At 48.1% G+C, this 25,462-nt stretch overlaps 1 protein-coding gene across 5 annotated transcripts in view; it reads right to left on the bottom strand.

Annotated features, from left to right (window-relative positions):
• Positions 1-25,462, bottom strand: part of INPP4B (inositol polyphosphate-4-phosphatase type II B) — a 3,177,224-nt gene that overhangs the window by 464,649 nt on the left and 2,687,113 nt on the right. For all 5 annotated transcript variants that reach the window (XM_069631181.1, XM_069631178.1, XM_069631177.1 and 2 more), the window contains one exon: positions 20,606-20,729. In XM_069631181.1, coding sequence (XP_069487282.1) covers positions 20,606-20,729 — 124 coding nt within the window. The remainder of the gene's footprint in view (positions 1-20,605; positions 20,730-25,462) is intronic.

Raw genomic sequence — 25,462 nt, 5'->3', positions numbered from 1 at the left:
GACATAGCCTTGTGATTCTTTGTCTCAGTCCAGGAGTGGGAATAACTAGGTGATTGTCCTTGAATAAATATCCGTCCTTTGCTATGAGATTCCATCTGTTATTTCTCTTGTGCTCCTTCCAGAGGTCTGAAAGTCGAGTTTGGCCTTGGATATTCTCCAGGAGGTGAGTGCTTGGGCAACAAAGATTGTGTGGGGAAACATTTTTGGAAAGGTCCGATCCTCAGGGTTTTCATAATCAGGACGTCTGGAAAGGGCATCAGCAATTATATTCTGTGATCCAGGGACATGATGGATGTGGAACTGATACTGGGCAAAGAAGAAGGCCCAACGGGCCTGATGACTGTTCCTACACTCCAAGGATTGTAGAACTTGAAGATTTCGGTGGTCCGTACGGACCTGGACTGGATGCCTAGCTCCCAGGAGTAGATGTCGCCACTCTGTAAAGGCTTGGCGGATGGCTAATAGCTCCTTTTCCAAGACAGAATAATGAGTCTCACTGGGAGGCACAGTTCGTGAAAGGTAAGCAATGGGGTGCTCCAATTTGTCCTCAAATTCCTGTTTTAGGACTGCTCGTATGGCGTAGTTAGAGGCATCGGTCTCCGCTAGGAATGGCCGGTTAATGTCGGGTTGCACTAGGATGGGGGCTTGAGTGAACTCTGTCTTTAATCGTTGGAATGCCTTGTCTTGGGCTGCGGACCAGAGAAATGGGGTATCTTTCTTCAAGAGAGAAATGATTGGTTGAAAAATTTAAAAAAAGGACGGTATGAACTTTCGGTAAAAATGATCAAGTCCCAGGAAGGATTGAATTTGTTTCACGGAAGTGGGAGCCGGCCAAGATAGTATGGCCTTTACCTTTGAAGGATCCATTCCAATTCCTTCTGGACTAAGGACAAATCCTAGGTAATGAACAGAAGTGACGTGAAATAGGCATTTCTCGGGTTTAGCCAGGAGATTGTTTTCACGTAATCATTGTAGGACTGCCTTAACATGCTCTTCATGCTTTAGAAGGTCCTTGGAGTAGATCAAGATATCATCCAGGTAGACGATGACGAAGAGGAATAGCATATCAGAGAACACCCTATCCATGAAACGTTGAAAAACTGCTGGGGTATTAGCAAGTCCGAAGGCCATGACTAGGTATTCAAAATGGCCGAAGGGGGTTCTAAAGCCTGTTTTCCATTCGTCACCTTCTTTTATACGAATGAGATGGTAAGCACCCCTTAGGTCTAATTTAGTAAAGATTACTGCACCTCTGACTGCTTCTAGGATATCCGAGATGAGGGGTAAGGGATAACGGTCCTTGAGAGTACACTGATTTAGACCACGGTAGTCCAAACATGGTCTGAGTTCCTTGGTATCTTTCTTTGGAACAAAGAACAATGAAGCGCCCGCTGGAGATTTGGACGGGCGTATGGTACCATTTTCCAGGTTAGCATCCAGGTATTCTCGGAGAGCCCCCTTTTCAGGTTCAGATAATTTAAACATTCTGCCGAAAGGAATCACTGCAGAGGGCTCGGTATCGATGGCACAATCTTCTGGTCTGTGAGGAGGTAGAGCTTGAACTATAGCGGTCGAAAAGACATCAGAAAAGGCTTGGTAGGCTCTGGGAATCTGGATGATGTTAGAAACGGTGACTGGACTTTGTTGGTTCTCATGAAAGTCTTCAGAAGGCTTCGGTACGGTATCCAGGGTTAGGCAGTGAGCCATACAATATTCAGATCCAAGAAACAGTGAGCCGGCTGCCCAATTGATGTAAGGATTGTGCCTTTGTAGCCAGGGCTTTCCGAGAACCATCGGATAATGGGCTGATTTAATGAGGTCAAATTTGATCCTCTCTTGATGGTGATTAATAGAAAGTAGAATCTCTTTAGTCTGAAGGGTAATGGGTCCTGAGGAAAGAGGCCTTCCATCAATGGCCTCTACTGGTTGCATTGTTATTCGGCTTTCATGTGGAATGTTGTGAGCAGTGACCCAATCTTGATCTAGAAATACGCCCATGGCTCCGCAGTCAACTAATGCCAGGATGGGGTAGGATTCTGCCTTAGAAGGCGATAGTAAGGCCTGAAAAAACCACAAGGTTATTTTGTCCAGGAAAGTTCAAGGATGGAATTGATGTGGAGCAAACATCTCTCTCCCGACACTGTGCTCCATCTAGGATCGGGAGTTGGCGTTTCCCGAACGCCGTGGAGGAGCAATAGGACATTCTCTCACCAGATGTTTATCGGAGGCGCAATACATGCACAGACCAGTATGGATCCGTCGCATCCTTTCTTGAGGGGTAATGGGTCCATGGAAGGCTCCTAGTTGCATAGGTTCAGGGTCCTGGGTAGAAGGAACAGTAGGCTCTGCTCTAGGAGCATGTTCCGTGCTGGTCTTTTGGAAACTCGCCTTAGACTTCTTTTTCTCTGCTCTTCTTTCTTGGATTCGGAAATCTATCTGTAAGGATAGGTCCATAAGAGCCTCGAAGAAACTTGGGCGGGCCACCCTTGCTAGCTCATCTTTTATTTCTTCGTTGAGCCCCCTTCGGAAGAGAGTAAAACTAGCTTCTGGAGACCAGTCTGCTTCCTTTACAAGTTGTTTGAAACAAGTAACATAGGTGAGCATATCCTGGGACCCTTGTTGAAACTTGAGTAGTCTCACTTGAGCACTGTACACTTGTTCTGGGCGATCAAACATTTCCTTAAGGGCTCTCACAAAGCCATCATAGTCATCCAAGAGGGCATCGCCTGAATTGACCAGGGGGGTTGCCCAAGTCAATGCATTTCCAGTGAGGTGTGAGATCATAAAACCCACCTTTGCTCTAGGAGTGGAGAAATAGTAGGGTTTGAAGGTGAAGTGAACTAGACACGAATCAAGGAAGGCGCGGAGAGTCTTGGAAGAACCGTCATACTTGTCCACTATTCCTCCCAACAACACACTTTCTTTTGTCGCTGAATCACGTGATAGAACTAACTGCTTTAACGCAGCGTTCTCTCTCTTGAGGTTCTGTACCTCTATTGTTAACTCCTGCATGCCTCGCATGAGGTCTTGAACGGCGGCTTCCATCTCTGTATCTGTATCGTTTTTACGGCGTCTCAATCTGTCACAAATCTCTCCCCGTCTCACCTGTTTTTGTTGAGTACTTGTGACCTTCTGGGATTTCTTCTTTTTTACGGTCCGGGATTTGTATACACCCGAACGCTGATCTTCGGCGTCCAGCGTGAGAATAGTGGTTCAGTTTCCAGGAGCGTTCAGAAAGTCCAGGGTAACACCAGGAAGCAAACAAGTTACGCTCGGTGGCATGGAGGACCGTGACTTGAGCGCAGAAGGTTTTCCAGGTGTTTGGAGAGGGTAGGAATAGGACGGGAAATCAAGGAGCTGGGAACAAGGAATCAAGCGAGAGCCCCGATCGAACTCTGGCAAAGCACGTCCGACTACAGGTAGCGGTAGCGTTGAGATGCGCAGAGCCGCGGGGGCGTGTCTCTCTTGTAGGATGAGCAGCGTGGAACGCATAGACTGATCCGGAGCGTTCCATTCCGAGCGGCCATGTTGGAAGGAATACTGCATGCAATCCTCTGCAAGCCAGGGACCAGGAGGACCAGAAAGGACGTAGATGACAGTTCATGACACAAACAGAAAGAACAAAAACAGAGAAAACTCAAAATCATGTAGCTCAACTTCTTTAGAATAAGACAGCAAAAAAGTCTCAAAATGGTGCAAACTCTCACTGTCTGTGTAAAATCATCAAATGTGATTATAAAAACAGGACCAAGCCTTGTATATAACAGAAAATGGGAAAGGAGCGTAGAGGAAAGGCAATCAAATGTAAAAAGTAAAAGAGACAAGGCACAAAAATATATATTCACAAATATATATACAATTATTTACAAAACATATAAACATTAAAAAAAATATATATATATGTACCTGGGCAACTAGTGCAACTACTAGTGTGGTCCTAACAAAGGGGAAGGCTATTCTGAAAGCCGAGCTGTGACAAAAACAAAAAAAAAAAATAAAAGATATAATCACACAACAGTCCAAAGTGTCAGGAATTTGCCCGAATTTCGCCAAAATACTGCTGTGTACACTGCATTTAACTGCTGGTGATAAAAGAGGCTCCAAAACCTGGTATGCAAGCTCAGATGGTTATGGATTACCTGAAAAGTAGGAAACCTGCTATAAAAGCCTGAGTAATGGCAGGTGAGCGAGCGTCTGTGTCATTGGACACCATGACATTGCTGCGTAACGTAACACGACAGTTCATGGAGTCATGAGATAATATCAACAAAGGAAGGTGAAGTAAGCAGCCTGTGTCACTGAGCATAATAGTTGAAAACAAGTTACTGAAGAGTAAATGTTGCCGATTGTCCTTGAAATCCCTGGATACATGGATGCGTAAAAATACGCCATTGCAGGCAATTGTAAAAAGGAAAACAAAAATAAGTATACAAAAGAATGATGAAAAAATTGAAAATGAAAAATAATAAAAGAGAAACAACAAAAAAATTCAATGTAGATGCAAATAAAATATGTAAAAAAATAAAAAATATATGGGATGAAAAGATAGTAGAAATGGAGATGGGATGTAGAAAAACATTGAAGGTTGATGAAGGTAAAATAATGAAGGAAAAAATAACCATTGGTTAAAAAGCATGAAAACAGAAATCAATAAATTAAATCACATGAGAACAGCACAAATCATCAAGAATTCAGTAGATAGTAGGACCTGAAACTAGAAGCAAGAACAGGATGTTCATAACTCATTAATTATTACCAATATCTCCAAGAACATAAAACACCAATCCTACATTTAGAGAACACAAGAGAAATTGCAATCTTCATTAATCCTTCCTGTGGTAAGTGAGTCAAGTTTGTCAATCCAGAAGACTTCTCCATGATCAAAGTTATGAAGATTGCCATGCTGTCTGGTAGATACGACTTCTACTATCTGGAAACTAATTTGGGCGATTTGGTGGTGAAATTCGTGAAAATACCAAGCGACTGCTGAGCTCTGATTATTCATACAAATGTTCAATCTGTGCTAATTCCAACGATTCTTGACAAGTCTGATGGATTACTCAACATAGTACAACCCAAAAGGGATCTTGATAGTATAAATAACATTGGCTGTTTCACAGGTAGCAAAATCATACAACATTATTTCAGCTCCAGTTCATGCCTTCTATAATAAAATTACAATTAGAACAGTGTAAGAATGGGCAAGTACCCGTCCTTTTCTGAATAGCTTTTTTGGATTGTTTAGTGTCTGTTTTCTTTTTCTTTTTATTTCAAAGTTGTTTTAGTTGATATTCCACTTTTCCAACATAGGTCGAATTATGTATTTCCACATATAATTATCATATAAGTACATACATATCAGTAATCAAACATAAAACATCAACATAACATATCTACATTCAAGGTTCCTGTTGATGAAAATTATAAAAACAAAATTAAAATCAGACAGTCTTTCTCCTCATTTCTTTCAAGCATTCTGGTTATCACATATAACACAAATGTACAGCTCAGCACATTATCCCAAACTCATGGCTTGATACAATGCTTCAGAACGTTGAGCAATTTTGCTCCTGGGTTATTATAAGTCTAGTTTTGTCAGGTACCTTATAGTTGCCAAGTTCAATTATATTCTTTGGGCATTGAAGATTAATTCCCATATTATCTGTTCAGATAACACATGATACTCACAGAGTAATTTATAGAAACAGTCATTTCTCAGTTTCTTAAGACTGGGGCATTCAACAAGGAGATGTTTCAGGGTCTCAGTATTTGCAGATAATCTACAGAATCTGCAAGATTCATCATATGATGTTTTGTTTTGTCTCTCAAGGCTAATAGTGACCTAGTTGGCCATAAATAAAATCTCAATCTCATTATCTCTGCCCTATATGATTGATCTGGAAATTGTGTTAAGTACAATGGGATAGTGTTCAATTTCTTTAATACAAAGGCTCCCGTCTGTATTGTTGACATTCAGTCCATATGTTTATCCAATCAGCATGCCACCACTTCTGATTGGCTTTTGAAGGGTTAGTTGTTAGCATTTCTATGTCTATATCTGATTTATTCATATTCTCCCAACACACAGCACCACAAGATGCAAAAGATTTAGTAGGCTCCATACTAGCATCGATGACCAAAAGTAATGAGTCAGGGTAACACTCTTTAGAGTTACATTTTGTGTATAGAGCCATGGTGTTCCAGTTGACTATCGCCTTAAAGGAGAGTAAGCCCAATTCATATCTCACAATTTGGACTGGTACAGATTTGGGGATGGGTAGTAACGCTTTCCAAAATAGACCCTCAAGAAAGTTCCAGTCAGGTTGACTCTCTATCTGCCTTGTATGTCCCCTATAGGTCACTGCAGGGACAACTTTCCCTTTGTAGAAATTCACCACAGGGACATATGAGAATTTACCATACCTCAGTAATATTATTCTGGCCTGCGAGATCAGCATCTGCATTTTATGTCTTATGTCATTTTGATATGCGATTTCGTTTTTTGTATTGTATTGCTAATGATAATACCCAAATACCTATACTCAGTGTCTGTTTTTAGAAAACAATCTCTTAAATTAGGACCACGTGTATATGAAAAGAGAGGGGCATCTAGGAAAAGATCCTTAACTCGATTGTTGCACCTCAGGATTTCCTAACGTTTTAAAATATCTCACTTAATCCTGTAACATTGGGCAGAAATGAGATGTAAACTAGAGGATTGCTTCTGCGTGAACTTGTGCTGTTCACTCCTGTTTGTAGCATGAGAACCTGGGTCTATTGCTGACTTCTCATCACACTAAATTCTTTGGGCCATAAGCCCCATTTCTGTTTGGCATCTGTCATTGTCGTTGAAAATGCATCTAACTCTTTGTAGTTTGCTGTATGAAAGATGTTTGATCAAGCTAGGAGGGTGAAAACTCCGGTGGTGAAGTAAGTTGTTTCCTTCAGTTGGCAAATGGTGGCCATGTTCATTGGGGATAATCTCAACATCCAGACAGTGAATGGTAGGGTTACTTATTTATGCTGTAAACTGAATGCGGCTGTTGATTGTGTTGGAGTATGTGAAGAAACTCCAGAGATCGGCTCTTGCACCCTTCCAGATGCCCCAAATATCATCAATGTATCTCTTCCAATAGGAGAGATAATTCTGCCAAACTGAGTGGGTGAGTACGTGAATGGTTTCGAATTTTAACATGCTACAGTTTGCATATGTTGGTGCCATAGTTGCTCTCATCGATGTACCGGAGGTTTGAAGATAATATTGATGATTGTATCTGAAGTATGTATTTTGGGAGGTGAAAGTAGAAGGGACATAATGAAAGCGCTGATATGGTCATCTTGTAGCCAAACACATTCAACTGCCTCTAGTCCTAGATCAGGTGGGATGGAAGTGTAAATACTTAACATCTATGGTAAATAAAATGTAACCGTCCTCTATCCTACATGGCTGTAAGATTTGCAAACAATTTGTGGTATCTTTAATATATGGGGAAGATTTCTGTATAAGTGGTTGCAGAAAGACGTCCACGTATATCCCTAGTGTTTGCAGAACACTGTCTGTGGCTGCCACTATGGGTGGGAGGGTTCATGAGTTGTTTGTGGTTCTCGGGTAAAGGTCAGTGAGAAAGATGCTGATGTTATTATTAATTTAGTGCAGGCGTTCAGTAGTCAGTAACCGTTCTTTCAAGTTCCAGACATTGTTATTTGTGGGATCTGAATCAAGCTTGATATATCTGGTAGAATCCAACATCTGTCCCTGACACTCAGTGACATAGTCTTTGGGGTTAAGCAAATCAACGGCTTCCCCCTTTGTCAGCCAGTCTGATAGTGATATCTTCATCATTATGAAGTGATTTAAGTACCCCTAATTCATAATATTTCCGGTTCTGGGGATTATTAAAGGAGATATAAATGTTACTCACTGTAGTGACTAGAGTACTCATAGTCCTAAATCCCCTTTCCTCCATCCTTGTGGGGAGTCCCCAAACACGGGGACGGTACCAGAACCTTTTGGCAGTGAAAAATTGAGCTTCACCTTTACATTTTGTAAAGTGTGCATGGGCGCGTACCTGGGCGTAGGTCTGCCCACTAGCACTGCCCTCCGGTGCCAAACATCAGTCCCTTTTTGATACATCGGACGCTCAGAAACCTGGGTATGCTGTTATTTTAGCTCCTGGCGCACCAGCGGGCGATGGAGGGTGGGACATATGGAGGAAAGGGGACCTAGGACTATGAGTATTCTAGTCACTATGGTGAGTAACTTTTATTACTCATACATACTGTCCCCTTTCCTTCATACTTGTGGGCTATTCCACTGAAAACACTGAACTGGGGGGCGAATGACAGCCTAACTGGAGGCAAACAAGTTCCCGAGAACTGCCTGTCCAAACTATTTCCCTCCTGGAACTGGTGTCCAAGGAGTAGTGCCTGCAGAAACACAAGGGCGTGGCCCAATTTGCCGCCTTGCTGATAACCTCCCCGGAGGCATGTCTTTGAAACGCTACAGCCGTAGCCTTGGCCCTTACCGCATGTGCATGGATACCCACAGGCACCCTCTTGCCCATGGCCGTGTATGCTTCCAATATGGCGCGAACCATCTACTGAGTAATGGAAGCCTTGAACGCCTGAGAACCTGGGGGGGGAACTACTGAACGTGAGAAACAGCACTTCTGATTTCCAGAAATGTTTTCACTGGGAGATGTAAACTTGAGCACCCTCTGCAGATCCAAGGAATTCAGGGTCTTTTCTGCCTCTGATTGAGGATTAGGGAAGAAAACTAGAAAACAGATCTGATTCAGATGAAAGGAGGAAACCACCTTTGGTAAGAACTTGGGGTGCATCTGAAGGATCACCTTGTCATTGTGGAAGACAGTGAATGGCGTGCACGCCGATAGGGTCTAAAGCCCACTGATCCTATGTGCCAAGCTTAGAGCCACCAGAAGAACTGTCTTCAGTGTTACCCATTTGATAACAACAGAAGCCAGTGGCTCGAATGGCTTCCGCTGGCGAGCTGATAAAACCAGGTTCAAGTCCCAGAAGAGATGCAGCCTGTGTACCAGTGGAAACAGTCTTGACAATCCCTTGAGGAGTGCCTGGACCACTGGGTTTGCCACCGAAAAAATTTCCACATCCGAATTCTTGTAGGCCCCTATAGCTGCCAAGTAAGTGCAGCAAGTGTCGACCTGGACCCCGGAGTGGGCCAGATGGGCTGAGAATGAGAGGACATCGTCCAGGGAGCAAGAGAGGGGTCCACCCCGGCCTCCCACACCAAGTGACAGAACCTGGTCCACTTACCCTTGTATTGAGAGTGGATGGATGGCTTCCTGGCCTACTGGATAATGTTCCAATTACCTGCAGACAGCTGAGCTGGTTTCAGCCTCAGCTGATCAGGAGCCAGGCCGCAAGGGCTAGTTTGTCCGGATCCGTATGTTCCACTGCTTCCTGTTGCTGCATTAGGAAGCCCCCTGCTGGAGACTGGCAGAGGGGCCGGCCACTGTGACCTGAGCTGCAGGAGATCCGAAAACCATGCCCTCGATGGGCATTGAGGAGCTATAAGGAGCATCCTGCAGCCCAATGACTTCTGGAATTTGCAGATGATCCTTTGGAGTAACAGAGGGGGTGGGGAGTTTGCCCCACCATAGCTGGAACGCGTCCCCCAAGAGAGCCCTGATCTTGCCCATGAAGCAAACAGGCAGCATTTGGAATTCTCCTGCGACGCAAAGAGGTCGATCTCCGGGCTGCCCCACCTCTGAAAGAGCGTGGACAGGGAGATGCTGTGCAGCTCCCACTCATACGTGTTGGAACCCAACCTGTCTGCTTCCCCATTGCTGTCCCTTAGAGATGTACGGCTTTGATCAAGATCCTGTGAGACAGAGCCCATTCCCAGATTCTGCCTGCCTACATGAAGAGTGCAGTCGACCTGGTCCTACCCTGTTTCTTCAGGTAGAACAAGATGATCTTGTCCCTGATAAGAGGTAGAAAGGCTTTGAGTGCTAATCCCACAAACCTGAGTGCCAAAAGATTTAAGTGAGAACTGACTTCACCTTGGGCCACGGGACATGAATAGAATGTGTGTCCAGGCTCACTCTCCCCCCCCTAACACTGAAGGGATGAATCTGTTGTCCCCACTAGCGAGGGTTCTTTAGGTGCGAATGGAGCACCCACTGACACATTGGGCCTCAATACGAGTCCATGCCGTGCCGGTAAAACCGGCAGGCTGCCGCCAGACTCATTATGCTTCACCACAACCTGACTTGCCGGAAACACTGCAGCATTACAGCCACGGTGGTCCGGTAAGTCAGGCGGCAGTAATTGTTAGTCCCCATCTGAGTCCAATGGGACTCAATGGGGACCATGGAAACACTGGCACCGTTAATAACCCAGCCTTAAAGCCACCACTCTAAGTCTGGGTGGAATGAAAAGTCTGTCAGATTGATATCCCATCTCCTAGTCCCAGGATGACATAAGATGAAGCTGACAGTGTCTCATTTTGAGTCTGGCATGCTGGACAGCAAGTACGCAAGAGGCCATGAGCCCCAGAAAGTGCTGAAACCACCACGCTGCTGTTGTACAGATGGTCAGGAAATGGCAAACTGCCTTCTGTAGACCCTTTAACCTTTCAGCCATAGGGAAGACTTTCTGTGCCACTGTGTCCCACCTGACCCCTAGAAACAGGAGGTCTTGTGAGGGGCGAACCTGGGACTTCTTCTGATTGAGTGAGAAGCCTAACTAGTGCAGGACGTCCGCCAATGATATGATATGGCATTTGTAACGCGCCTATAAACAGGTGTTTCAAGGTGTGACGAGGCAGGGAGGGGGGAAACAAGGGGAAGACAGACAACGATCCTACTAGGCCAGGTGTCATTTAGATCGTGCAAGTGCAGGGGTAGGGGGGAGGAAAAGTGCAAGGGGAAGGGGAGGGGGGAAGTGCAGTACAGGGTAAGTAGACTAAAAAATAAATAATAGGGCCAGCTGGTGGCAAGTGCCAGGTAAGTGCAGACAAGTGCTGGGGAGGGGGGGCTGTAGGGATACAGAGACAGTCCCGCAGTGCAGGGGTTGCCAGGGAGGCAGTGCAAGTGGAGAGTGGCTGGGCCAAGGACTGAGGTCGGAGAGAGTGGCCCAGTTGCAGATTCAGTGCAGTTTCAGTGAAGAATTTAGCAGGGGAGAGGGAGAGAGAAAGCAGAAGCAAAGAGGAAGGTTTTGAGGTGCTTCCAGAACCGGAGATGGTTCTCCTCAAGTTTCAGGGAGGCAGGAAGGCTGTTCCAGAGGGAGGCCCCTGCCGCGGAGAGAGATCTACCCCCAGCTCGTTGCTTCGAGAAGCGGCTGACCCTTAGGGAGTTGGAGACGGATGAGCGAAGGGCTTGGGAAGGAAGATATTTAGGAAGAGAGAGTTGAAGGTATTTAGGCCCCAGAAGGCCTTGTGGACAATGCAGAGGGTTTTGAACGTAATCCTCGCAGCCAGTGTAGAGATTTCAGTCCTGGAGAGATATGGTCCCTGGGCTTGAGGCCAAGGACAAGTCTCGAAGTCCTGTTCTGGATGAGTTGCAGAGGGTGGAGAGTGGAGGCAGGCAGATTAAGATAGAGGCTGTTACAGTAGTCCAGCTTCGAGAGAACCAGGGCTCAGGAGACAGTGAGCTTCTGGGGGAAGGAGAGGAAGGGAAGAATACCTCTGAGGAGGTGCAGCTGGTAGTGTGACTTCTTAGAGACGTCAGCTATATGAGGAGAGAAGGAGAGTGTGGAGTCGCAGATGACCCTGAGGTTTTTTGCCTTGCAGGTAGGAGCAGGAAGAGGGCCAAGAGAGGCTGGCCAGAGAGCTGCAGGGAAGGAGGGAGTGGGTGTGCCGATGAGTAGAATCTCAGTCTTACTGGCATTAAGGCAGAGGTCATTGGCAGCACACCATTCCTGGATAGCAGACAGTCAGAGATGAGGGAAGGAGAGGAGGAGGCCGAGGGTAGCCTAAAAATGAGCTGGGTATCGTCCGCATCGCACTGAAAGTTGGGGCAGAGAGCGGCGATGCGGTGGGCAAGGAGTGCCAGATACTGGTTGAAAAGCCAGGGAGGGAGATTAGAACCCTGGGGCACACCACAGGTAGAGAAAAAGATGTCAGAGAGGAAGGACCCCAGTTGGACCTGGGAGGGACGATTGGAAAGGAAAGGGGTCAGCCACGCCAGAGCCTGACCAGTGATACCCAGGTTATCACGGAGACGGTTGAGCAGGATGGCATGGTTGACAGTGTCAAAGGCAGAAGAGAGATCGAGCAGAATGAGACCACACGGAGTGTTGGAGTCGAGGTTCGAGAGCAGGTCCTCACGGATGTGAGAGCAGGTCCTCACGGATGTTCAGGAGAGCAGTTTCCATGCTTCTGGCAGCTCTGAAGCCAGATGGATGGTCATGAAGGCTACAAACAGATTCAGCATGGAGGTTAAGCTGGGAAATGGCCAGTTTCTCCAGGAGCTTGCCCAGGAAGGGAGTGATGGAGATTGGGCAATAGTTAGTCGGGCAGGAGGGCTCGGCAAGAGTAAAGAGCCCACTCCGGTGAGCTGGGTCTCACCCGCCAATCATTCAGATATGGTTACGGATGGTGGCGCTCCAATCTTGGAAGGCCAGTCACCACGTTCATAAGTTTGATGACCATGCAAGGGCAGAGTTGAGGCCAAACGGCAGCACCTTGTAGTGGAAATAGTGCATCATAATCGTGAACTGCAGAAATGTCCTGTGCGGCTGGAAGATGGGAACATATAGATATGCATCTTTTAGGTCTAAGGAACACATCCAGTCTCCTACACATAGTGACTCCACTATCTGAGCTGGTGTAATCATCTTGAAGCATTTGAGAGGGAGTGAAAAATGGAGGAAAGCAAGATTGGGAACTACCCTCAGGCCTGCCTGGCTGTTCTTGTGTACTGTAAAAGTTATGGAATAATAGCCATAGCCCCTGTCCAGGGGAGGAGTGGCACCGGCTCCACCGCCTCCATGTTCGAAAGTTGTAAGATCCCCCTCATCAGAGCGCGAGACCTGATCTGCAGTAGCGGAGAGGAGCAAGAGCGGAGGGGAAGGAAGAGGAAGGCCGAATACTGTTGATACCAACAAAAGGATCCAGGGAACCGACAGAAAATGTTCCAGCTGCTTACAAACAGAGCCAACTGACCACCAAAAAGACTGCTGTGATCCCCGACCTGAACCTCAATGTTTTTCAGTGACATAGGCCAGTGCAGAGGAGGGGGAGAGAAAAAACACCTTGCCGTGCATTTCTGCTTCCTCCTGTGTGAACTGGGATTTCTATCATGGAATCCCTGAACCCACCACATGCTCTTGCATTGTAGATGGACCTGCCCTGGCCTTGAGAGAAGGGCTTTGGCCAAGGTTTGGTCAGAATAGCCAGCGACTTGGCCGTTTGGGTGGACGTCTTCTTCTTTGTTAGCTCATCGTCCATGGAAGAGTGGAACAAATCCGAACATCAGAAGATAACCTGGTTACATGCATCTAAGCAGTCCGCCACATTTCCACCCCCATGCACATGCCCCCGCTGGCGGTATCGATGTAGTCTACTTGAGGTCCTAAGAGACCATTCTCGCCTCAGCCAAACCTGCTTTAAATACTGCCTGCTTTTCTAGACGTTAGTGTGGATGGAAATCACCAATCTCTCACCATAGCTTTTGATTAACCGCGCTGAGTAGAGGGTCGGTATTGGCCTACCTTAGATGAAGCCCCGCACTGAGATACACCTTCCTGTCAAAGGATTTCAGCAGCTTGTCCTCTTTAGGCAAACAGCTGGTTGCAGAAGCGGCCACTGAGGAGCCAGAAGGCTTGGAGTAAATAGAAGCTGCTGCCATCACTGAGGAGCGTGGTTGAGGATGCGCCGTGAGTAGCACCAGATCGCTCTCCAGATGTCTGAAGCACCATCCATCCTTTTATTAAGCTGGGAATTGGCTACTGGTTTTCCCCAGACCTTCTTAGCTAGGGTAAGAATGTGTTTCTGGAGAGGTATGCCTGATCTGCTAGCTGATCTAAGGGCTAACACCTCCGCCAGAACCCCTGGTTCCTGCTGTGACTGTTTTGGTTGTGGAACCCCTAAAAACTATGCCAGGCCTTGAAGCCGGTCATGGAAAGCCTTGACCGAGGCTAATGTCTCGAGGTCCACATTGTTGTAGCCAGCGTCATCTTGTGACTGGGGCGCAGTACCCGTGGCGCCAGGTCGCGAACCCTGGTGGTGATAGGTGCAGAGGAGGTAGAGGCAGCAGGGCCTGCAAGAGGAGTGGAGGCAGGGCCACTGGGAACTGAGGGACTGGGATCTGTGGTGGTGGCCCAGGAGGAAGAGACTGGGGAGGCAGTATTTGCGAGATAACATCCTTTAAGAGATCCTTTAGATACCCCGCCATTTGCTGCTGTGACCTCATAAGGGACAGGAATGCTCAAAGATCCTTTCTTTGCAAGCCTATTGATTGGGTTGAGGGGCAGGTGGGGTGCATGGCCGTCCGAGGCACTAGGCCCTCTGGCTGGCTAATTGCCCTTAGGGACCTTTGTTGTGTATCCTAAAGACTGACTGGTGTAAACGTACCTCTGGGGTGACCAATCATTCGTTGTCTGCAGGCCACTCCCTGGAAAGAAAGGACTGTTAACCCAGCCCACCACCCCCGAATGGCCCACTCTAGAAGGAAGAGTAGCTGAATGCAGCCTCATCTCTGGGCCTGCTTCCGGCTGCGTTGACTGTGCTGCATGCTTCACTGCCATTTTGTGGGGCGATGCCACTTTTGAGGAGGAATGCACGGGAACATGGAGTTCGGGGCAGGGTCTGCCGCCGGTGCCATTGTTGATTTTTTCTGACTGTTCACAGTAGATTTTGTGCTGACCTGTGAAGGGACTCCGGGAGGAGTTGCACCCTCAGTCGTGTGACGGGTAGTGTTTCCGTGCCGGGAACCGACCTCGGAGACAGCTTTGGAAGGCCACCTGCCCTTAGTTATGGAACAGGTAGTAGGATTGCTGCATAACGGCACCTCAGGCTTATGCCTGGACAGAGAGCCTGAAGGCCCCTCTCGCTCCCCGGTGCTGTAGTAGACCTAGTAAGCCCCTCCGAAGTACGCCCGGGATGGCTCCTTGATGCTTGTGCCAGTAGCTTTTACCGCCTCAGGCCTACTCCCGGTGCTAGAGTCTGAGTGGCTTCTTTCAGCCGGCACCCTGGAAAGGAATCGCCGTGCTGTGGTGCCTTAGTAAACAAATGTTTTACCTTCTTGCAACTTGAAGATTTTGACACAAAGTCCTTGAGATGACCCGGAGGTGATGTATTAAAGATCTCTCTCCAGCGGGATAAGCGATTCTTCAAGGACTGCAAAGAAGGGAGCAGCACGCTGCGCACGGGCCCCAACAATGATCAGCCCAGGCACTCCAGACAAAGTGCATGGGGATCCGGAGCAGGGAAGGAACAGTCGCACAAGGCCCACCTGGTAAAGCCACCCGCAACCGACATGCGCCGGGGAGGTTAGGCACTGATGGTTGGCGAAGAAGTAAAAAAGGGAAAAAACAGCAAAGCACCAAAATTTATACCTGTGGAAACTGCCAGGTCTGTTCCTGTCTGAGTAGAAAAAGAGACTGGGTGAGGCACCAGAGGGCGTGTTAGTGGTCGGCTCCTACACCCAGGGCCGTGTCCCTGCATGCTATACAAAATTGGGTGCAGATCAGCCAGACCCTCTCACTGTAGTATTTTAGGGGCGTGATTCAGGGTGGGCTATGGTTAGAAATAATAAACTAATTACACCTGCATAATCTTCCTTGTCTTGTGATGCAGGCTAATATTTGAAAGCTTTAACAGCAGAAAGTCTGAAGAAATTGATTTTGATGATATTATGTAATGCTGCATCTTCCTTTCATAGCACTCTCTGTATTGATACTCGTATCACTCTAAGAATTACAAAGGGCTGAGTAAGGCCCAGTGTCAAGTCAAAGATTCTGCCCCAGACGTTCTGGCATTTAATGATGTCTCCGCATTTCATATCATCTACTTCAGTGGTATTCATTTTAGAATCTTCCAAAGTATGAAATGATGATTCAGAGGCACCTGACATGAGACTATATCTCCTCTAACTCTATTTGCCTTTCAGAAGTACTTACAAGTACCAATTCCAGCATTTCATTTTTAGCACACATGACATGCTACTGACTTTGCCTCAATTTCATAAGCCTTTCAAACATGTAGGCCGGATACAAAGTCTTCCCATTGTAATATATTCAATTTCAATCAAACTCATTTCTTTGAATCAGATGGATAAGAGTGTTAGAGGCTGCACACAATGCGGACCTCTTCTGAGTCACTGCACAGGTAGTGGTCGGTAGTGGGCAACTGGCGAGCGTTAATGCGGCTCGCCCCCTTATCTTTCACGACGTGAATCTGCACACACCACACTAGTGATGTGCATTGGCCACCACCTTCCTTCTTGACCATATCAATATATTAGCAACAACAAAACACTGTCTATAAACGTCAAGTCCACTCCGGTCCACATCTATGGAATCTACGTGATTACTGCGCAGTGCAAAATTGCTAATCCTAAAAACGTCAAATTCGAAAATCACGCAGTGATCACATAGATCACATTCTCCTGCATCCCCTTCTCTCCTACCTACCTGTTCTGTGGCACACTTCTGAGTGAGCCGCCGACTCCCCTCTGTCCTTGCGGCGTCAGTTCCCTCCCACTAACGTGGGTCGAGCTGGCACTCCATCCTCCTCTGCCTTCACCAGGACCGCCCCAAGGCTTACTGGTCGGGAGTTGAACCATATTTCTGCTTGCATTCTTCGGGTAAAGAATGTCAGTGTCGTCTCGACTGCCAGTGCTGCCTTCGACTGTTCAAACGCTCATTGGGCTGCCACTGTCCACATTCAGTCAGTGTCCGATTGTCCTTAGGGGCTCCATGATCATTGCCAGGTCTTGGAAGAATCAACCGCAAAAGTTCACCACCCCCATATAGCTTTGCCTTTTCAATGGGTTTGTTGGTGGGTTGAAGCTTTGTATCGCTGTGACCTGTTGTGGATCAGGTGAGGTTACTGCTCTTTGGAACTGTACTCTGGCCTATAGAAAGTGGCACTTCTCTCAATGCAACTTGGGCCTTTTCTCTCTGAGCCGCTGAAACAACGCAGTCAGGAGGATTAGGTGCTCTGTCTCGGTCTTGGAATAGATCAGCACATCATCGCTGACATTGATGACCACTCGCAGGCCCGCTAGCACCCCCTTGACAGTGTGTTGGAACACCTCTGCATTGGATGACACCCCAAAGCTGAGCCTCTTATAGTGGAAGAATCCGATATGGGAAGAGAATATTGTTATCGGTCTCGATTCCTTGTGCAGGGGCAACTGTATCCAGCTGTCAGATCGATGGTGGAGAATACCACTGCTCCCTGGATTTCTGCCAGTATGTCATCGAGCATGGGCCACATGTGTTGATCCCTTTTGTTTGCCTTGTGGGGCAGGCGCATGCCGATGCAAATTCTTACTTCGCCGGGTTGCTTGGGTTTGGGTGTGACTACAATCGGTGATACCCACGGGGTGGGTCACCTTATGCGCTTGATGGCAGCCTGCTCCATGCAAATTATTGTGTCTTCTAAATTTTTCCTCTGGTAAAAGGTAATGAGTCAGTGTTGTAGCGCAACAGGTTGCATCGTGTCGTCCACATGTAGCCACACTTCCTGATCTTTCAGGCAGTCTATCACTTGGAAGCGATCATTGTATTCTGCACATGGAAGTGCAACATCAGTCAGGTACATTTGAAATTCAAAGTGCACCAATCCAAGTGTCTCTGCCGTCATGCAGCTCAGGAGCATGTCTTTGGTGTCCCCAGTGACATGTCACCTTGGTCGACGGCTCCCAGTGCGTGACCATCGCTTGGAACACACCTTCCAAGGGGATGGGTGTCCTGCCACCATACATGAATATCCGTATCCTCGTGTGTGCCAGTGGCGTCGGTGCTTGAGCCGAGTAACCTAGACCATAGACATCACGTTGACTGAGGCACTGGTATCTATTAGCACTGGAACTCATGTGGATAGAATTGATACCACGAAGCATGGTTGCCGCCTCTTCTGATGTACGCCCAGGGCTAGTGTGGAGATGAAGAATACTTCTTCGATGTAACCATCCTCCTTGGCTGCAATTTCAGTATCCTGGGAGTACTGCTTCCCTCCCGCCGATTTGAGTTCACGGGGGTCTTCCAAAAGGGCTGCTAGTCTGGCTGTTCTGCCCCTCTGCAGCAGTTGGGTCCAGTGGGAGGCAGCGTTATTGGCCATGGGTCCCTGCATATGTTTGCGAAGTACCCCATATTGCTACACCTCCCACATTGGCGACCAGATGCTGGGCACCCCTTGGTGTGTAGTAGTGCGCCCCTACAGAATTTGCATGGATGCCTGGATTCCTCCTTTCCTGGGCCCGGTGTCAGGCGAGGCTTCGACCCCTTGAATATGGATAGCCTTTGGGCTTGCAAGGTGATTGCCTGTGCCTCCTCAATCATCAGGCCCTTAATTGCCTCTTCCATATAGGCTGATCTCGTTATGGCCAGTTTTTGCACCTCTCCCTAAATCCAGTATCCTCATGAGTGATATATCAGGGTCCTTGAGGATTTGTTTGCACAATTGATTAGAGTTGCACTTCTGAATAATTAATTTGTCCATGCAGCTCTCCTTCATAGAGAAACGCGCAGGTCGCTGCCAACTGACGCAGCCGTGTGAAGAGTCCGTCAATAGACTTAGTCGGCACTTCCGCTGCCTGCCTCAATTTAAACCGAACATAGTTCATATTTACCATCAGCACGAAGTAGATAATAAGTGCTCCGCCAGCTTCGTTATAAGAGCCGTCCCCCTGGTGTAGCATCTTAAATAACTTGAGCATGTCACCTTCCACATAGAATAGAAGTAGCATCTTCTTGAGAGCGTCACCCACCACTTCTGCTGCTTGAAAGAACATTTGTAGGCCGTCTAGTCACAGCACCCAATTGGGGCCCAGTGACGCTGCGTTACCTTGTATGCTGTACTCCGGGACAGGGTTGCTGTAGAGTGTGATGTTGATGTTTTCCTCTTTGGAGGTGACCATGTGGCTGTGTCACACTCTGACCTGGGGTAGCTGATGTAGACACAGTCTCAGCTTCCTCACCCCCATTAACATTGAACCTCTGATACCTGTACATGTTTTCCAGAGCATTGGGCAGATGCATGGTGCACTACCACTGTTGCGAATAGCTGCTCTCCCTTCTGTCATGGCGGCCTCTTCATATCTGACTGGTGACAAAATAATGGCTCTAGGGCGCACATGTCTGATAGGCTGCCAGATGGCACTGTGGCGTGACTGAGCTATGGCAAGTTGATTGTGAAAAGCCTTTTGGGTATGTCTGCAGGCGCCTGGCCGCACGAGCACTCCCCTTGCGGGGAGCAGCGTCTGGGTTTTCACCTGCTTGATGACTGGGTAGCTAGGCCTCCTCCTCTTGTCCACCTGCACAGATCAATACACTACTGCTACCCTCAGGCTAGCAGGCGATGATCTGGAGCGTGCCAGGCAGGCTGGAGGGCCGGAGGGAACTGCAGCATTGGTACACCAGTACCGGTTGCTGCGGGCACCTCTCTGGAATGACGCTGACGTGCCGTGCTTCGGAGTGACTGGAGCCTGGCCGGTAATGATGTCAAGGTCGTCAGGGAGGCCGGTGGCACGGCGGGCCGGCTATTGCCCCTCGTCGCTAATTGTTAGAGGCTGCATGTCATACAGACCTCTGCTTCACAGGCACTGCTTGTTAGTGGGAAACTGGCAAGCGTAACCTCGCTCTCCCTTTTTAATATCTTTCACCACATGACCCTGCACTGGTGACATGTGTTGGTCCCCACAGATAGGATGACTCGGGCACACCTAGCATGCGACTGACTCTTCCTCACCTGTACTGGCATTTTAGAAGCACTTGCATGTTCTGATCTCTTCCAATTTAATATTAATGTTGACTAACTGGATTGTACTTATTTGATCATACCTAGAAAAGTGTTCAACGAGGCAATCCGAAATGAGACTTATTCTGTGCCAACCATACCAGAGACTAAAAATGTACTAGGCTGTAATATTAAATCATCCTAGGCAATATTACCCACAACAAATATTCTCATTTTATCGCAGTCAGAACTATACTGTGCTTAAGAAGTCACACCTGGCAGCTTCTGCCTTCAGTTCAGCCTTTCAGTGGTTTTAGCCCATCACGAAATCCCCATATCAACATTACTCAAATCGATCGCAGCCTTATTCCATACCCTCTACTAAACCACCTGCACCCTTCAGCCCTGTGCTGCAGGGCCAATTGCCCCACTCCACCAGCACCATTTCCCTACTCTTTTTGCCTGCATTCACCTCAATTTATTCCCCCGCCCGCCTATATCCACCTCTGTGTGAGCAAACAGAATAATGCATGCTGAGTATGCAAATCTAAATTACTGGCTTCCGCTGCTCATAATTAAGCCTGCGACCTGCATGTAATATGTCTTGATATATATTTTCATTTAACATGGAGAGAATAGGACATTAAATATACATTGGCAGTCCAGTTGTTTCTGAACAAGTAAAATAATATTCTATCATACACGAAAAAAACTCACTGTATGTACTGAGGAGTCCTTCATATTGCACCATGAGTCCAACAGTGTGAAGCTGCTGCAGGAAGACTTGATCGTGTAAACTTGAATGAAGTTTGATTATAAACCCACACATCAATCCCGCCAGCTGGGAGAGAAATAAAAAAAAAAGAGAAAACGTTAATGACTTCAAATGTAAATTTCCTTAGTGTTCATGTTCTTAGGAGTTCACCACCTGCCAGCTTTTCTGAGAGGGCCTAGGAACACATAAAAGACTCTGAGATGAATAGGAAATCGAAGAAGGCCGTGGACATGCCCATGTCGATTAAAGAAATGGTAACATTGTCTGTAACGAAGTAAACCTGAGCAGGACAAATGAACATTATACCTACTGAATAACACATTATAAAACGTTAGTGTGCATATATAACCCAGGGATCACCTAATCCTGGGCCCACTAGGAGGAGGTCACACATAGCCGCTATTGGAAATGGAATCAGCGCATTATGACATATGGAGGGTTCGATGGAGGGGGCTTTGTTCATGTCAGGCATTGTTGCTTTGATTGCATGCTGGTTATCATCTTTAGATGCAACAATAAATAGGATCGGATGGAAAAGATATCGGTCAAACTTCAGAAGGAGGGACCCGGGGGAGCGCAAAGCGTTTCCCCCCGGGGTTATTTTTAGCACTGCACAGGCCAGCGAGATGGCCAGCGCGCAGTGCGCCCCCCAGGGGATATTTAAGGGGTCAGGAAAGGTTCGGGAAGCAGGCGATGGTTGGACGTGAGATTTTGGTTATGGTCCCTTGGGGGTTGGGGTATTGTTGTTAATTAAGTTCCAACACACTTCTGTCATGTCCTGGGAGATTGGTGTGGGCGTTTTCGGCGGGTAGTGCATCTCGTCGGGCATCCTAGTGTTAGTTTGTTAGTGGGCTGTGATCCGCCCCCTTTGTCTATCTCGCATTAGTGCTGGTTCTTTCGGGTGCCGGGGGATTCCGCAGTACAGGTCCTAGCACCAGTCTGTGCATACGGCTAAGCTGTCAGGGGGCCATTAAGCTTGGCAGTTGCTGCTATACCGCGCTTGCGAGATAGCAGCCGGTGGACAGGGGAGGCAGTGTGGATCCCTTAAAGGGACTGCACCGCATTTCTGTGTTTTGGCCATCTCTGCTTGTCGGCCTCATATTATCCAGGGGGCAGTGTTTTTATGAATTCTTTTTTTGCGTATTCTGTGCCTTGCTGTGCGGTTCGGCTCGCGCGCCACCAGGGGGCAGTGTTGGTCGGCCTTTTTCTTGCCCCGAGCTTAAAATTGTGCTTCTGTTTTTGGGTAGCCTTCTCCTGGGGCAATTTAGGAGTTAGGGGCAGGGTCCTCAAGGACAAGGGTAATGTTAGGGGATATATATAAAAAAAAACTAAAAAAAAAGGATATATATATTATAATTCTTGAGAAATTGTCATATAGGGGAATTATAAGAGTTTAATTAACTCTTTTCAGAAGAATCTTAATTTTATAGCCCAGTTCATTTTGCAGGGCTTTCCATTTCAGGGGGCAGTTGTCCACGGGTAGGTGCTGGCTCGGGGGCTTAGTGTAGCTAGTTGAAAAGAAAAGGGTCATATTGTAGTGCACAGACAGTTTATTTAGTGCACAATGGTGGGCCAGGGAGCCAGTAGGAAGGGTTTAGTGGATGCCAGGGCGCTGAGGGAGGCTCTGGAGAATATTAGCAGGGCATCTAAGGTCCAACTGGAAGGGGCGGTGGTCGAGGTCACGGGAGAGGGGGAGGCAGGTGGGGGTAGGCCGCAGCATAGAGCAGCGGCAGATGGGGCTCTTGCGGCAGTGGTGGCTTGCACCCCTGCGGCTGGTAGAGGGGAGGTATGGGAATCCAGGGGCAGGAAGTTGAGGAGGGAGATTGATAGGAGAGCATCCAGGGGAGAAATGTATTTGGGTGGGGAGCCAGATAGGGTTGGGGTTAATAATGACCAGGAGGAGGGAGGGGATATGAGGAGTGTCTAAAAAAGGACAGGTCAAGAGAGCCAAGTCGGTGGGGGTAATGGGGCGCAGAGTGGGGCAGGAGGACAGAGGGGAAAAGGGGGTAAATACCTGCGGAAGAGTGCAGGTGGGAGAAGGAGAGAGAGGTCCCCATCAATTAGTGAGGTTAGGGAGGGGTGCGGAACGGCCCCCCCGGCTAGGAGGAGTTCAGGCAGAGCGCCCGCTCTTCCAGAGGATGATTATGGAGAGGGTTTAGGAATGGCCCCTCCTAGGTCGGCACGAGGACAGTCTAGAGGGCGCAGCATGGCCCCTAGCGATGAGAACCACAGGGTGGAGGAAAGCACACCTCGCCCAAGAGAAAAGGACCAGGAAGGAGTTTCTGCGGCCCCAATGAGAAGACGCCAAAGGAGTGACGGGGCGGATGCCCCGGGCTCACAAGAAGAGGATCGACTCAACCCGAGCATGAGCTCGCATCAACAATGGTATTTCAGGGTTGATGAAGTTGGGATGGAGGAATATGTGGGGCAGTGGAAGGATTCATCAGGTTATAGGGCGGTAAGGAGGAGGGAGAAGGGGGGAAGGGGTTTTAGGTGTGATTATGAAAGGCAGGGGGGTTGGGGGGCAAGAGGTCGGGGGAATAATTGGCTGGGTGAGACTGCTGACATCTTTTCGCCCCGCAGCAGGAGCCCAGTAAGAAAAGAGATGAAGAGCATCGCAGTGGAGGCCAGGCCACAGATTGGCGATGGCAGGTCGGAAAGAGGTGAGCGGGAAAGGGACTGGTCAACTGCATGGCAGAGGGGGGAATAAAAGAACGGGGGCAGGGAATGAAGGGTCTGGTTTGCAAGGGGTAAGGAGAGAGATTGGTGTACAGGCTATTGGAGCCTTGGTGGGTGAAAAGGGAAATTGCTCAGTGGAGGTACAAACGGACAAGGTGGTTGAGCCATAGGTGCTCGAGGTACAGTTATCAAAAGAAAAAGAGGTTGAAGTGAAGGGCAAGGAGAAAAAGCTATTTTACATGGGTATCACAAAACCTTTGGGTGTGCACTTGATGGCAGCGACTAAGGATAAGAATCAAGCAGGCGAATTTGTGGATTTTTTTTAAGCTGCTCCATAGGGAAGTGAGAGCAAAGGAGGGGTCTAAGGAACAAGAGAGAGAACTGGCTTCGCGCCCAAGGGTCCCAGTGACAATTGAAAATTGGACGTCGGCATTTATTATTTACGCCAGTGTCTATTGTGAGAAATTTCCGGAGCGATGCGTGGCTCTGCTAAAATATATGGATGTACGTTTTTGGGGGTTTTGCATGGATGCATTACGACGAAGAATTCAGAGCAAGGATGGCAGAGGACAGCCAGGCGGTATGGGGGGGGAAATAGACATGGACCTGTGGCCGCAGTGGATGGCACCAACGAGGCCTGCCCCGACACTGCACACAGCGAGTGGTTTGCCTGTGCCTTTCCGGCCCTTTCTTGGTCGACCGCCCACTAAGGGGCGGGGGGAGAAGGCAGAGGGCAGCCCTCTGCAGCATGTTTGGCATTTAACAAGGACGGCTGCACAAGAAACTTATGTAGGTTCAGGCATGAATGTAGCAAATGTGCAGGGAAGCACCCTCTCACGCAGTGTTTCCAACAAGGAGGCAGGGGGAGGGGGAGAGGATCCGGCAGAGGGGTTGTGGGGAAAGGCTTTTACTCCAATTAAATTGGAGGTCCTGGAGAAGTGGTTAGAATATTTTCCGGACAGGGAAGGGGCTCAGATTTTGAGTGAGGGCTTTTGTCATGGTTTCAGGCTGGGATAACAGGGGCCAAGGGGGCGTCGGGGGGGCGGAAAATTTGAAGTCAGCCAAAGAAAATGTTGAGGTGGTAAGACAAAAATTGGGCAAAGAAATAGTGGCAGGGAGGATAGTAGGGCCATTTGATGATCTGCAGGGTGATTCAGTGTTATCCCTGCTGGGTGTTGTGCCTAAGAAACCCTGGGGGGAGTTCAGATTGATACACCACTTGTCATGGCCTGAGGGCATGTCTGTCAATGATTTCATTGCCCCTGAGGAATGTGGGGTTGTATATGCAAGTGTGGACCAGGCGGTGGATTTGGTGAGGAAGGAGGGAAGCGGGGCCTTCATGGCCAAGTGTGACATTAAGGCGGCTTTCAGGTTGTTGCCGGTGGACCCGGAGGATTTTTGGCTGTTGGGTTTGCAATTTGAGGACCGCATCTACATCGATAAAGCTTTGCCAATGGGGTGCGCAATTTCCTGCGCCTTGTTTGAGCGTTTCAGTTCCTTTCTTACAGTGGGTTTTTTCTTACAGTTCAGGTTGGGAAAGTGTTCTGCATTACCTAGAGGATTTTCTGTTCATTAGCGGGGCAGAAAGAGAGAGAGAGTGCAAGGAGATGCTAAAGTTGTTTCAGGATTTGATGGGGGAGCTGGGGGTGCCTCTAGTGGAAGACAAAACAGAAGGGCCCGCAGTGGTGTTAACATTTCTAGGGATTGAACTGGATTCAGTGGCCATGATCTCACGCTTGCCGCACGACAAGGTGAGCAAACTTGTAGGACTGCTGGAGAAAGTGGTGGGGGCCAAGAAAATGATGCTAGTGGAAATGCAGAGATTGGTGGGGCATTTGAATTTTCCATGCAAGGTGGTGGCCCCCGGGCAGACTTTTTGTAGAAACATGGCACGGTCTATGGCGGGAGCTAAGTGCCCACATCATCGGAAAAGAGTATCAGGTGCAGTGCGGGAAGATTGTAGAATCTGGCTGCGCTTTTTGGAGAGCTTTAACAGAGTGTCCATTTGGTTGCAGGGAGATCCGGTGTCATGGGAGGTGCAGATATTCTCGGATGCAGCAGGAGCGGGAGGTTTCGAAGTGTTCTGGGGAGGAAAGTGGTGTGCGGAGAAGTGGCCATCG

Source organism: Ambystoma mexicanum, chromosome 6q (assembly GCF_040938575.1).
Source record: "Ambystoma mexicanum isolate Mex_15411 chromosome 6q, UKY_AmexF1_1, whole genome shotgun sequence".
NCBI classification, from domain to species: Eukaryota; Metazoa; Chordata; class Amphibia; order Caudata; family Ambystomatidae; genus Ambystoma; species Ambystoma mexicanum.
This window is presented reverse-complemented; position numbering and strand designations above follow the sequence as displayed.